A 15620-nucleotide genomic window follows, 5' to 3' on the forward strand; every position below is an offset into this window, starting at 1 on the left:
AGCAAAATCCATAGGTCAGATGTAAGAATGCCTGGCTTTTTCCCGGTGCTTAGGAACTATCACATTACGAATGACTTACTTCATTCATAATTTTTGCATTATTCTGAGCCAGAACCATGTTCATTGAGTCCATCAAAGTGGAATACTTCAAAGTGTCCGGGTGCTGGCGGTACTTCTTTTCACTGATAATCTCCATGGCTTTCTTGTTTTTCTCAGCTTCTAGGGAGCCCAGAGGGAGCCATCCAATGCCCTTCATGAAGTCAACATAGTCAGCTTTGTACTGATTCTGCAAAAGAGGAAAGGTTCATGGATGAGGAGAAACCCAAACTTCCAAGGACTATGAGTGGGTGTTTAATATTCCCTAAGTGTTCAACCAACAGCATAACAAACTTCAACTCTTTTTGTCCCCAAACAGTATCTTTTCACATTTTCTTGCACAAACAATTAAAAACAAGCAGTAATATCTTTGTGATTTATTTTCTGCAATGCCTTCATTAAAGAAAAAATGCTAAGAAATACCAACTAAACTACTACATGACTATTCTCTCAAGAAAAGGAATGATGCTGGCCTTTCTTACAAAAATTCCCAAGTTCCCTTGGTTGACCGAGGACTCACTGGGACCCCGGTTATCTCTTTCATTGTAAGTTTTGCTCACCCACCACTGTTACAACTCTCTCAGGTATGCCAGAAACCTCACTGGTACTCTGTGCAAATTTTTTGGTCCCCCCCCCAATTCTGATATTGTCCTCTACAACTCTGCCATGGTTGGTTTTATATGAGCACTTAATTGCCAGGGGTGGGGTACGAAATAGCTCAGCTCAAATATTCCCAAAGAGAAACACATGCTTGGTGTGGCCTGCCTTTGGTTTGTAATTTAAATTCCCTTCTCACAGCCACCAAATAAATGGTCTCTCTAGCTGAATTCTGTTCCTTCCTCACATTCATTCCAGTAGCTGCCTCAGCCCTCACCTCCTCAATGTTTCATCAGCAAGTTGCAAAGTTGGAAGGAGTGGAATGAAAGCTGGTTAGGAGTGAGGGGCAGGAGCTACCAAGTTATCTGACTTTCTGCCTTTCCCCTTCTGTATCAGGAGCCATTTATGCTTCTGACTCTCTTTGCTAGACAGGTTTCCTTCAGCATGCTCTCTGCAACAAAATTTCATTTGCAATTGCTGGATCCAGCATTCAACAATCCTCACAGCAAGAATGGTGGAAAATAAGACTTTAGTTTCTAGAATTTATCCCCTTTTGTTAAAAGAAATAAATTCAATCTAAGTTAAAAAATATATATAAACAATTTGGTGGGAAATTACACATGAATTTCTTTCAGGATTTTCATAATTATTTAGGGTCATGAATGATCCACTTATTATCCAGAGTAAATGTTCTACAAGTGATATGGCTGTCACATACATCACTTTGAATCTGCATCATATTTTTGGCCAGTTCAAAGCCCATGGCGTCGGGAAGCATGTTGTAGGTATGGATCACATTTCTGTAGTTGGTGTTAGTGGCTGCTTCCTGAGACTTCTTGGCTGCCACCACACTGAACATGTCCACCGGGGTGTGGAAAGAGGTCTTGGATTGCTCATACGCCTTCTTATATTCCCGATCTGACTGCATCTTGGCCACCTGCATGAAGTGCACCAACTTGGGGTCGTCCTCTAGGCTCCGGAAGCCAATGTGTTTCCCTTTGGCTTGTTCATAGGCTTGCTTGTATTTGTACTGCAGATGGGAAAGAAAGCATGGTGATGAAGTTAGTGAAGGAAAGAGAACAAAATGTAATTCATTAGACGCCATGAGATTTGTCATAGGTGTACAGTTTTAGAGCTACTGTACAATTAGAGAGAAGCTCATGGGGGCCGTGAACAAAATCTTTTTACTTCAAATTTCTTGCCAGACTTGATTCCATGGAAAGAAAATGATCTCAGAATTAATCAAAGAGATGCATAAGTAAATTGTTTTAGGGTGCTTTAGAAAGCAGCTTTCCTCACTCAGGTGTCTAATCAGAAAAGGCTACAGGCACGATTTCTCCTGGTGCATCTTTAATTCAGGAAAGAGCCAGATCATGGGTCTCTTGGGTAAAACGTGTAGATTGCATCCCTACATTCACCCAGAATTGCCTATAAATGATCTGAATACTCTAAAAGCAACTTGTCTTAACATGACCCAGTTACTTTTTACATCAAATAATGAACAAATGATTAGAGGGTACTTGGACTGGGTGAAGGAAAGTGTCTTGTGTGTTCCATGGATGATAATCCCACCAACACTAGGTAGAGTTGACTGCAGCTCTTGAATATGCATAGGAACTTGGCTCATTTGTGTCTCATTTGCTGAGCCTAAAGAAAGCCCAGTGGAAGTACTTACATCACTGGCAATGTCTCTACAGGCTTTTGCAGCCTTTATTGGAATGGCATCAGGCCTCAGGTCATATCCTTTCTTCTTCTCCTCTTCCCAGCCAGCTTTGTACAGTTTCTAAATGACAAAATAGAATAACACCTGCAGCTTGTTATTTGGGTTCGAATGGGAATCCTGATTTTGAAGCAGTTGGTATGTAAAAGAGAGGCATCCCATAAATATTAGTTCCCTCCAACCTTCTCTCCCACTTTGTTGCTGTCAATCTACTTACATCACTCATGGTGATTTGGTTTATTCTGGAAAGCAAAATGTCAGGAGTGTCTGGCATGACGTGAATGGTGGTCTTGTCTTTGTTCCACTTTTCAGTGTAGAGCCTCTGCAACAAGAGGGACAGGCACATGACTGTAAGGCAGGACAAGTTTGTGAAAGTGCTATCAGGAGAAACAGACTCACATCTCCATGATAGAAGAAATTAAATCTGATATTGGGAAATGGATAAAATGGCAAGAAGATGGGGTGATGAGACTGAACACACGAGGGAAAAACCTATCAAAGAAGGGAGTCTCCTTCCACTGAAACAACACATGCCATGTTGCCCCAACCTCACACCACATGGAGTTTTGCAGTTCTGTCACACCCTCTGAGTAGTGCACACAGATGGTCTGAGGATCAGTGTATGTGACAGCTCTCCAGACATGATGAAAGTTACAGAATTCCCCCTCCCACCACCACCAAGACCATCACAAAGATTAAAAATGCTGATGAAGATTATAGTGGCACCGCCAGGCTCATGACTTGAGTGCTGGCTCGGAATGAGGCCAGCAGTTGGGTTCTTACCTTATCCATATTCAGTTTGTTGCTTTTGTTAAGTGCTTGTTCCATTGTGTCCATGGCATAGGTGAACTTCAGCTTCTCAGGATGCTGGCGATACTTCTTCTCACTAAGAATCTCTCCTGCTTTCTTCGCCTTCTCCACCTCCAGTGACTCTATTGGGACCCAGCCGATCCCTTTCATCCAGTTGGTGAAGTCGGATTTATATAGATTCTTTACAATGAAAAAGGACATTTTCATTTCAGAAACAGTCAGAGCGTGAGTTTCTTTGGCTAGATAATTTACTCATTATCAAAAAGAAAAAAAAAAGAGGGAAAAGAAAGTAACCTGCTTTTTATTCCCTGCCATCTTTTGGAAAAGAAACCAAATTACAAAATGATTGAATTCATGGTGATTTTGAACAGGAAAACCTGACCCAATAATTCCTTTTTAAATTTAACTTTCTTGGAGGAAAGGGTAGAAGAATTTTACACTGGAAAGACAGTATATTGCACTAATTTGAACCTCTTAGCTTTTCACAGAATATATCATATACTGTGTCTAACACACACACACACACACACACACACACACACACACACACTAACTAAAACAAAAATGTTAAAGCTATATATAGTTCACATGAGTGAAATTCTAAAACTCCAAATTCTGGAGAGGATCCCTAATTATAGTGAGTCCGGCCAGGTTTAAGATGAAGTAAATGGAATTGCCAATTTCTTGTCCGTCCCTCCCACCGGCTAGAAATGGATAACTAATTCTATGCCCACAATGTGTTGACTGTTACGTACATCGCTTTGGATCTGCATTGCATTCCTGGAATGCTCCACATTCAAGGCATCAGGCAGCAGAGTGTAGCTGTGGAAGGGTTGTCTGTAGTTGGTGTTGGTAACAGCCTCCTGAGATTTCTTGGCTGCTGTCACGCTGAACATGTCCAAGGGTGTGTGATACCTGGTCTTGCTGGCTTCATAGCCCTTTTTGTACTCACGATCTGACTGGATTTTAGCTACATTCATGTAATGAACCAGTTTAGGATCATCCTGAAGACTGAGAAATCCAATTTGCCTGCCTTTGGCTTTCTCATAAGCCTCTTTATACTTGAACTATATTAAACAGAAAGACAAACAGACAGAAGGTTGATAGGGTCAATTATAGGAAATACTAAAGTGTTATACTGAATTTACGTAACAAATGAAGCAATAGCCAAATTTGGTCTGAATGCAGGTAACATCTAAGTTTTTTAGTATTTTTAAATAAATAACTAGGAAAGTATTTCTAATGGAGGGTCTTGAGATTTGATGGGGCGCCTGGGTGGCGCAGTCAGTTAAGCGTCCAACTTCAGCCAGGTCACGATCTCGCGGTCCATGAGTTCGAGCCCCGCGTCAGGCTCTGGGCTGATGGCTCAGAGCCTGGAGCCTGTTTCCGATTCTGTGTCTCCCTCTCTCTCTGCCCCTCCCCTGTCCATGCTCTGTCTCTCTCTGTCCCAAAAATAAATAAACGTTGAGATTTGCTCTGGGGATAATTAAGAATGGGGTAATTTGTGGTTTACATCTAGATTATTTATAAGTAGATTCTTTGAGTATTCTCAAAGGTTCCTGAAAAGTTTAGTAAGGATTTGGTGTATATATATTTTTTAATAATCAATTCCAAAAAGAACTGCATTATTTTATAAAGTACTTGTGTAATCCTGAGTAAATTTCAGCAGAGCTCTTATACAAATTAGTGTATTCAACTCCAAATGAATTTTTACTATACCAAGTTATATTAATTCATATAGAAAATATAACTTAATTTATAAAAAGCAAATAAGTAGGTAAGCAACTAAAATCCTCTCATTTAAATCTATAATTCTTCCTGGTTTTCCATATTTTATCAGTTTAAAAATTTTTTTTTAACGTTTATTTTTTGAGAGAGAGAGAGAGACAGAGACAGAGTGTGAGCAGGGGAGGGCAGAGAGAGAGAGGGAGACACAGAATCCGAAACAAGCTCCAGGCTCTGACCTGTTAGCACAGAGCCTGATGCAGGTCTCGAACCCACGGACCATGAGATTATGACCTGAGCCAAAGTCGGATGCTTAACCAACTAAGCCACCCAGGTGCCCTTATATTTTATCATATTTTTTCTTTGTGAAAATTATGTTAAAAATTTTTATTCTTTTAAAATACTTGGAGACTTTTTTTGACTTAGTGACATTTTAGTATGCCAAAGTTTTTTCTTGAAAAAAATTCAAATAAAAAGCAGTTTCCAACTTCAATGAGAGTACCAAACATTTTTCACAGTTTAAAAAATTTTCTTTTTGTATTGAATTTCTAAAGATTTTAAAGCAAAGTAATATAATTCATTGGCACTTAGGATGTTAGGAAATATTTTAATACTATAATATTTTATTTCCTAATTTACCTCATATATCCTCGTATACCATGTAAAGGTTTTAAAAATAGAAGAAGAGTTTTCTACTTTCAGATTAGACTTACATCACTAGCAATATTTCTTGAACTTTTTGCAGCAACAATTGGAATGGCATCTGGTCTCAAATCATAGCCCTTAGCAAGAGTTTTCTTCCAGTCTGCTTTATAATGAGACTTGAAAAAAGGAAAGAGTATTTTATTATTTTATTTTTCTACTTGAATATATTTCTACATTTTCCAACTTTTCTATAATAAGCATGTAATACTTTAATTTTCTTGTATTTTTTATAATGAAGCAATTTAATCTTATAGAAAGGTATGAAAACTAAAATAAAAAATTCAGATATAGTACCACCCAGATTTAATTAATGCTTAAATATTACTTACAAAAGCAGAAAAAAAATTTAAATAAACCAAAAGTATAGAAATGAGTACCAAAAAATTTTATTTGGAGACAAAAGAGCCTAGAATGTTAGGAAGAATGACTAAGACATCTTTTAAGAAATGAACAATTTTATCCAGGTTTGGTTACATTTTTAAGTTAGAATTTACCAACTTTTTTTTTAAAGCAAAAGGAAACAACTCATAATAGCGAATTTAAACATCACCACCAATTATATATCTAGACTACCCAAGAGGCTATTTATATGCAAAAAAGAGTTTCTAAAGAAAATTAATAATAAATTTTTATACAAGTTTTAATGACTGAAACAAAAATTAGACAAAGCAATACTTGTGCTTATTACAGACTATTCATTACTGTTGAATGATTTAAAAATTGGCCCCCATACATGGAGGGCAAGGTGAGACCGAACAAAGAGGGAGACCACTGCAGATTGGCAGGTGACAGGTTTAATAAACAAGGGAACTTACACACAAGGCTTGTCGTGGGCGGCCATGAGACAAGTAGATCTCCTCACCTGCCCACCACAATCTTTAAAGTTTATACAGAGGCCTTAACTGGGTTCAGTCACATATGCCAGTCAGATGGTCCCAACAGCATACTGCTCTATCAAGGCTGCATCCTTGAAAATGTCTCCTACTGTGGGAATGATGGGCAGAATGGACATTCCAAGGACAGGGGACGGGGTGAGGAGCCTCAGGTTTAACCAGCAGTCATGTTTTCACAATGACTTTCCAACAGAGACTCAAAAGGTCCATACTCCTTAAAATTCTCACTGCTAGAATTATACAGAACTGGAAAGAGGAGGCCCATGTTAGCAATATTAGACTGGCACCAGGCCAAATACTCACATCACTCATGTTCAAGGCATTGACCTTGGCCTGAATAAACTGAGGCAATTCAGGGTCCATAGTGTACTTATGCTTCCGTTTCTCTCCCTCTATTTTGTAGTTCAACTAAAAACAAAGGAGGCAGCATGCAAATGTCATTAGTTAACATAATGTAAGTTTCATCAAGCACACACTCCTTTAAAAAGGAAGGTTATCATTCATGTTTTGCCATATGCAAGTCAAATACCCGTACTATCAAATGGCAGGATGTTAGCAGACCTATCCATTTGCTTATTCCACCAATATTTACTGGACAGCACTATGGGCTAGGTAGGGGGGATAGGTTTCTGCGTGTAAATTGTTGAAAAAGGCAGACATGTCTTCTTGAAGGTTATAGTGCAGTAGAGGAGACAGAATAAAAATGTAAACTGTAAGAGCTAGAGTGTATGATGTGTTGTAAATAGAATAACTTTAGGAAAGAAACAAGGATGGTCAGCAAAGGCTCTCTAAGCAGGTGACATTTATGCCCAGATGAAGAAAGGGGAGGAGTCCAGGCCAAAGCAGAGCTCTCAAGTCTGGAAAGGGCACGGCTAGAGTAAGGGACTGAAGGCAACCTGTGTCACAGGGCTAGAATGTGCTGAGGGAGTCTGGCAGACTTCAAGAGGATGGGGAACGTGGCCACAGAACTGAGGGCCTTTTCAGCCAAGGTAACAAGTTTAGATGTTCAAGGAGCAGTTACTAAGAAGTTTAAAATGTAAGAGGGATGTGATTTATATTTTAAGATAGCTCTTCTTGTGGTCATGGGTGACCCCAGACAGGGAGTCCAGATACCATGCAGGTGTCCATGAGAGATATGGAAGCCCAAACTAGGACTGTGGGCAGCTGGAAGACAGAAAAGTGCTCCATAGGACGCTGGGAGAGATTTAGGAGGCTAGCTCAGCAGATGCATTGATGGAGGGATCACACAGGGAGACATCAGTAATAACATCCAGGTTTCTGGCTTGAGTAACTGGGTAGATGTTGATGGCATTTATTGGGATGGGGAAGACAATTAGTGAGTGTGCAGTTCTCCTAGCTCACTGGAAAAACACAGTGAGTCTCTCACTCGGTACAAAAGAAATCAAAAGAATTTACACGTTTATTGCCACTAAAAAAGAATTAATCTCAAAATATCCATGGTAATGTGAAAGCAGAGACTGGCCTGAGAAAATCCACAGATAATCCTCAGATCTGAGCCAAGCAAAGCATTCCCCACCTTCTAATATCTGGGGCTAAGAATACACATCTTTGCTTTTTACTTACTGTTTTCTTTCTGGTGGAGGTATTTTAACAGAACTTGAAATTATCAAGTGAGATGAAGCACCAAACATTGTGATTAGGCTCTACCAAGGGTAGAGATAGCAAGGGTCCAGATAGACCTGGGCTCAGAAATGAGACTCAGCTGACTCTGAAAGTAAACTGCTTACCTCCTCCCCAGAGGCCTCTCTCGGGATTGCTTTTCAGAACACAGAGCTCTTATGCAAGAGGATTAGGGCATTGCTCCTTCTCCCTGTGTAGCCAGGTAGAACGGTTGCAACTCAGAGCAATAAATAGCTTGGTTTACCATTCAGATGGAATCACAGATGATAAGAGTAATCATTTTATTTCATTTCATGTGTATAATGATAGGGGTCTGCTTATAAATAGTACATATTCTCTATATTTGGAAAATAAAGCAACTTTGGAAAATCCTCCTTCTCCCTTCCCTGTTCTCTTTATGTTCAAGTTCCAAGTTGCTTCAAAAGTGAAACCATCCTATTCTACCCTGAAAGCAGTTGATATGCTAACACAGATTCATCTTCAAGTGTTGGATTAAAGAAGGATGGTGGAGTGGGTGTTATTCATGGACAAACCCTTTTGAAGGGAAACTACTTACATCGCTTAGTTGTTTTGTGTTCTTCTGAGCCAAAACCATGCCCATGGAATCAGGCACACTTGTGAACTTGATGGTATCTGGGTGCTGTCGATACTTCCTCTCATTTAAAGCATCACCTGCTTTCCTGACCTTCTCAACCTCTAGAGAACCAATAGGGATCCATCCAATGCCTTTGAAGAAGTTGTTATACTCGTCTTTATATACATTCTGTAAAAGAGTAATCTCATATGAGGAGATATCCAACAGAATACTCAAAAGATGTCTCTGAAACCTTCAATTCTATCCAAAGGAAATGAATAGCAACACTTTCAGCACGCTCATGTCTATAAAGAAGCTTTTCACTATGTCTGCCACTGAGCTTCTTACCCAGAATTTGGTAATAAGAAAAAGCAGTCTGTTGTTAGAGTGCATTATACAGTGCAGAGAGAATCTAGGCCACATATTTCCATGGGTAATACTAAAAAAAAAATTTCTCTTTCAACAATAAATTGGGCTTTCTTTTTGATTTCACTGAAAACCCCACCACTTTGAATTTCACCCATACTGCCCACCTAGACTATTCCTGATCTCAGCTGGGGAGAGACACCTTTATTGAGCCACTATAAATGAATACCATATCTTCCCTTACAGAGGATGATTCTTACAGAAATCTGGTTCCTGCAGAAGGAAATGCCCTGAATATTAAACACCCTCCCCATGCAGCTCTCCATGAATCATGCTGCAATCACAAAGCCTTCCTGGTTCATTTTAGATGACTCATTACATAGATTAACATGCATGAGAGTGCGATTTTTGGTTAAAAAAAGGAAAAAAACTTTTCTGGGTTCAAAAGAATAAAGAATATCAGCACTTAAGCAGCAACCATTTCCTCTTGTTGAGAATCAAGGTGGTTTATATACTTAGTGGAATAAGTTTACCTTTGATCCATAATAAAGACAATGTCAATGACTTCAATAGGAGCACAGAAAGCCAGCAAAAACATAGCTTGTCTACCATGCATTTGTTAGTCTTTCAATAATGATTGTTTATTATACATATATTTTTTTCTTTTGAGACAGACAGAGAGAGAGAGAGAGAGAGAGAGAGAGAGAGAATCCCAAGCAGGCACCATGCCAAACTGGACCTGGGGCTCAATTTCATGACTATGGATCATGACCTGAGCCAAAATTAAGAGTTGGACACTTAGCTGACTGAGCCATCCAGGTGCCCTGAAAAATGCACTTTTCAAATATCACTGTATTGTGAAGTCAACTAAAATGGGAGGAAATGATTGTCCCTCAAGCACCAACATTTCTGGGTCTGTTATGTTATACATACTTACATCACTCTGAATTTGATTCACATTCCTGGTATGCTCAAGACTCATGGCATCGGGTAGGTATGTGTAATGATGTATCGGCTGTTTGTAGTTGACGTTGGTGACAACATCCTGGGCCATCTTTGCAGCAGTAATGCTAACCATGTCCCCAGGGGTATGGTAGCTGGTTTTGGTGTTCTCATAGTTCTTCTTGTATTCACGATCTGACTGCAACTTTGCCACGTTCATATAATGGACCAGCTTGGGATCATCCTGGAGGCTTCTAAAACCCACATGCTTTCCCTTTGACTTCTCATAAGCTTCCTTGTATTTATACTGCAAAGGCAAAATTTGGTTAGCAAAGTCCTAGGCATTGATAGGTATAGCAAGTATATTCATACACAAAGGCACTTAGAACATTGTGACTTCCTGGAAGATTGTACAAGAAGTGCAAACCATACCCACCCACCCCATTTGCCTCCAGAAAGTTCAGACTGAAAACATTTATATCCAATACTGCTGGGTTACAAGTGGGTAGCATGATAAATTCAAGCCCCGTTTCTTTCTTTGCTATAAATCCTACAAATGCATTTGCATGTAGAACTTTACGTAAAGCCAATTGAATTTTCATGCTTAGTATAAACAAGACACATTCGCAAAACAAGGCCAATACCTCTTGGTTTCCTAGGGATGTGAATTTTCCCAAGCCAATATATTATCACCATCATAGAATGTTATCATACATCACAGAATATTAGAAATTAAGAAAATCTTCCATTTGCTCTTCCCATTGGCCAAGTGATATGTATGCAACAGATGCAGAAGAAACTCTAAAGGATTCCATGTGCAAGTTCACACTCAGTTTTTCTTGGGGTGGGGTGGAAAACATTATTTTGTTGTCTCAGGCTGACCAAATAAAATAAAAACCCTCTTCTTTCTAGGTGGCATCAATTTAGATGCTTGGGCAGGGAGCTGGGCCTTCCCCACCCATTTCTCAGCAGGTACTTTCCAAGCTCACTGCTGAAGCAGCTGCAGAGGAATTAAAGAACTGCAGTAAGGGCGGGAATGGCTGTGAGCTTTCCCCATCAGTAAAGACCTAACTACAAAAGCTCTGCAGCCCATGGTATCTCACTGCTGGAACTGGCGATGGGATGTAGATTGAGTCGTACTGTATATAACAGGTCAAAACCTCAATTTTTAGGTAAGCGAATGCAAATCCACCTAAACTCTGCAGATACCCTGCTCTTGTCACATACGCACTGATTTATAAACAAGAGTTTAGCAGGCAATCGGATTATCAAGACATTTCATTTCTAGGCATGTTAGACAAAGCTCTGTGCAAGCTCTAAAAAAAACAAAAATAAAAATAAAAAAATAAAAAAGGTAATGTCGTACTTTAGACTTTCACTTTGTCCTTAAGCTAGAAATTTATTTCATAACAGCGTGCAAATCTTTGACGAACACATTTTCAGTGGCATCCCTACAAGGAATGTTGTAGAATTCTTACACCGCTAGCTCCCAAGTGGTCTGTACACATGGGTGGTTTCTTTCTCCTCTTTTCCTAAACTGTGATTGTAGCCTCCAAAATAGTATGTGACAGTGAAGTCTACAGGGCATGCTTGCTGGTTGAAATTTTTGAGTTTCAATGACGGGAAGAAATGCAAGTGTATACTTTTCCTATTACAGATGAAATGGGCATCAATTTACATAAGCCAAAATTATATTCTAGAAAAATGGGCCTTTTAACCATTTGGTTTATAAGATCTTTACATTTTATATAACATCTTTGCAATCTTCTTAATACAATTATAATGCAGGCAGTCATGTGAATTTAATGTGTTAGTGTCAGGGTGTTCTCACTGAAAATAAATGTGGGCTGTCAGGGTAATGTGTCAGTAAAGGTAATTTGGGCTATGAATCGGGGAGAAAGTGGCTTTCAGATTTATGACAGCTCTACCAAGTGGGGTCAACTGAAAAGAATCACAGAATGTTGAAAAAGTGACAGGTTTTCAAAGCAATATTTTGTGGAGAATTTGAATGTCATTAATTCAACATACTGTTTTATCATTTAGACAAGCACACATCTGATTACCGTTTAAAAAGGCAATCACCCACATTTCACCTAAAATTTTTACTCACATCGCTGGCAATGTTTCTGGATGCTTTGGCTGCAGTGATGGGAATAGCGTCACCCAGCACATTGTTGCCCTTGGCTATTAAATCATGCCAGTCCCGTTTATAACAGACCTGGGATATAAAAGGAAAAAGGATGTCAGCATGCTGTGTATTAATCAGCTAAAGTGATTCCTCAGTTGCTGGGATTGTTTCATTCTTTTCCAGCTATACAGTAAAGGAATCTCCTATCACATATTCTGTTTTAGGAAGTCACGCTGGCAAAATATCACACTTTGTGTAGCATGAAATTATAGGACTCTGCACCAATTACTCACCCAAACCTGGTTTGGCTACATACTGAAGCAGAATACTGAGAAACTGGAGTGGATCTAGAATAAAGATTCTGGAAACCATGGTATGTGAGGACCAACTGCAGAAAATGAAGTTGTCTAGTCTTATGAAAGGAAGGTCAAGGGAAGACCAAGTGGTTAGCTTTAGAAACTTCAGTATTATTGTAATAAAAGGATTTCATTTATTCCTATGTTTCTGCAGGATAATAACTTTCTCTATTTGCAAAACTAGGAAAAATAAGTTGAAGTTTTAGAGGAACAGATGTTGGGCTCCACGTAAGGGAAAATGGTATATCCTTGTGAGTTTTCTTGCCCTGGAAAAGGCTGACTCAAGAGGCAGAGAGCCATCATCAGGAGATAGGCTTCATACGGGGTGTGTAGGAAATTGACCTAAATAATTATCAAGGTCCCATTCTACTCTAAAATTCTATTATTTTACCATCATGTCTGGATTTCACACACCATCAAAAACCCTACTTACATCACTTATATTGTAAGCGTTGCACTTGGCCTGGAGAAACTGAGGAAGATCAGGACTCATAGTGTATTTATGCTTCACATCTTCTCCTTTAGCTTTGTATAAGATCTGCAACACACAATCACAAAAATAAAATGCATTAAAGATAGCACAAAAACGAAAAAGGCTTTAATTGCACACTTAGCACAGTCCACCACGATTCCTGTTGTTAAAAATCATGAAAGGTATTTTCCTATTTTTAAAAAATTCAAACATTTTATTGTCTTTAGAAAGATCCCAAAGCTTTGTGTATTAAAATAGAGAGAAAAATAGAAAACAGGAATCTTTGACTGAGATGAATAGAAAATAAGTTCAAATGCGAAACCCTATCATGAATAAACAGGATTCACCCAAGCCAGAAACGTTCAGTGTTTGCTAGTGGCATTAAAAGTTCTTAAGGTCTGGGGCGCCTGGGTGGCGCAGTCGGTTAAGCGTCCGACTTCAGCCAGGTCACGATCTCGCGGTCCGTGAGTTCGAGCCCCGCGTCGGGCTCTGGGCTGATGGCTCAGAGCCTGGAGCCTGTTTCCGATTCTGTGTCTCCCTCTCTCTCTGGCCCTCCCCCGTTCATGCTCTGTCTCTCTCTGTCCCAAAAATAAATAAACGTTGAAAAAAAAAATTAAAAAAAAAAAAAAAAGAAAAAAAGAAAAAAAAAAGTTCTTAAGGTCTTAGAAAATGGTAGTTAGAATGAGTCTTTCACTTCTGCTAAAAACTTTCCAATTATAATTGCAGCAGTAAAACCACATAGTAATTTCTTCAGTATATGAAGGCACTTATACATAAACCCAATGTACTCAAAAGGTTTACCATTTCATATTTACCGTACTTTATCTTTTTACAGATGTCTGAAAGACATCTAAGTGCATGGTATAGAACTTGTATCCTCCTCTTGGTAATAGAAAAGAAATTGCTTAATTTATAAAACTAAAACCCAACTGAAATCACAAGTAGATTACCAATCTCGACTGTCATTAATCCTATAAATCCCTAGGCACGTCTATGTACAACATCACATATAAACCGGTATGCATTTATCATAAAGTCTAAAGTGGCTGATATCTATTTGAACCTTCAAATACTAAATAATTCATTCCAGAAATCCAAGAGCTATCTTTACTTCCTCACTGCCTTTAGAAACCATAGCTAAGCTTTCACAGCATTCACAGAATCTCATCAGTTCTACCTTCCACACATCTCCATTCCCATTGCTACTGCTTTAGTTGAAGCCCAAATGAGCCTTCTGTTAGATTTCTGTCAGAGCTTTTAATCCACCTCCAATCTCCTTAATTTAATCCTTACCTCCAATCTCTCCCCTCAACAATGCAATCTCAGCACTTGTCAGAGCTATCTTTTAGAACACAAGTCTGATAATGCAACTCCAAGGATTAAGATCTTCAATACTTCCCATTACCCACCCCACGATGTCCAGAGTATAAATTAGGACACAAGACCCTCAATGATGAAATAACAATCCCAAACCCTTCATTGTCCTTCCACTCATTACCTCTTGATGGTCATTCTGTTTTTTTCTTTTGCCAAGAATGCACCCTTCCCTTATTTGCCAGGGAAGCCTTGGCAGGCAGTTACCTCTTCCCTTATATTTATTTGGCACATACCTCTCCTGTAGCATTCACCTCTCAGTAGGACAATGCTCTGGTTTTGTCCATGCCATTTTATACTCCTATCTTATATCTTTGTCATATCCTATATCTCACTAATCTTTGTCTATGTCATCTTTATACCCTCAACATATAATACAGTACCTGGCACAGGGAAGGTATTCAAAAACATTCATTCAATGAATAAATTAATGCTTTTGATATCCCTTTAATTCTTCTATCTAACTTTCCTTTGGATCGCACTTTAGCCAGATCATATACATTGTTCGTGGACAGGCAGACAAACAATATACTAATCTCTAAGACCTAAGGTTTTGAAAGTCTCTATAATATTTATATATGATGAATTCTGAGATGCAAAATCATATACCCATGTGAGTTACTTCCCTGTGTTAGTATTTTACATATGAAAAGCAAATATAAGCAACTTAATATAGAATTGAATATATCTGCCAAAGTGTCTGGGACTTAAGCTTAAATTTTGTGTGTATGTGCACACAGGCACACATGTGTAGTACTACAGAACTTGGTCATCATGACAAATTTATCCAATAGCAGTATTTCAAAGGAAGCTAAAAAGAAGGTTTTAAAAAGGAAAGTAAATAGCAAGATAGAGGAAAATGAAAATATTAGTGCCCAAACTAAAAAGAATTTTAATTTTTAAATTAAATAAAAGGAAAATTATTGGCTCAGAAGAATAAAAAAATTGAGCGACTGTTTATTTTGTTAAAGCCTCCCTCCGTTCTTTGCCCCCTTTCTTTCATTGTACTTACATCACTGATTTGTTTTGTGTTCTGTTTTGCCTGGACCATAACTGGGGAGTCCACAATGCTCGTAAATTTGAGCGTGTCTGGATGTTGTCTGTACTTCTTTTCGTTCAGGGCGTCACCCGCCTTCTTAACTTTTTCTACATCCAGACTGCCAATAGGTATCCAGCCTATGCCTTTCATCCAGGTGTTGTAGTCTTCCTTGTAGGCGTTCT

At 38.8% G+C, this 15620-nt stretch overlaps 1 protein-coding gene across 30 annotated transcripts in view; it reads right to left on the reverse strand.

Moving 5' to 3' along the window:
- NEB (nebulin) overlaps positions 1-15620 on the reverse strand; it is a 214083-nt gene that overhangs the window by 152734 nt on the left and 45729 nt on the right. For all 30 annotated transcript variants that reach the window (XM_045479788.1, XM_045479819.1, XM_045479815.1 and 27 more), the window contains 13 exons: positions 15412-15618; positions 12987-13091; positions 12180-12287; positions 10065-10376; positions 8744-8950; positions 6850-6954; positions 5662-5769; positions 3979-4290; positions 3197-3403; positions 2631-2735; positions 2369-2476; positions 1412-1723; positions 80-286 (listed from right to left, as the gene is read on the reverse strand). In XM_045479788.1, the coding sequence (XP_045335744.1) occupies positions 80-286; positions 1412-1723; positions 2369-2476; positions 2631-2735; positions 3197-3403; positions 3979-4290; positions 5662-5769; positions 6850-6954; positions 8744-8950; positions 10065-10376; positions 12180-12287; positions 12987-13091; positions 15412-15618 (2403 nt within the window). The remainder of the gene's footprint in view (positions 1-79; positions 287-1411; positions 1724-2368; positions 2477-2630; positions 2736-3196; positions 3404-3978; positions 4291-5661; positions 5770-6849; positions 6955-8743; positions 8951-10064; positions 10377-12179; positions 12288-12986; positions 13092-15411; positions 15619-15620) is intronic.

This window comes from Leopardus geoffroyi, chromosome C1 (assembly GCF_018350155.1).
Source record: "Leopardus geoffroyi isolate Oge1 chromosome C1, O.geoffroyi_Oge1_pat1.0, whole genome shotgun sequence".
NCBI classification, from domain to species: domain Eukaryota; kingdom Metazoa; phylum Chordata; class Mammalia; order Carnivora; family Felidae; genus Leopardus; species Leopardus geoffroyi.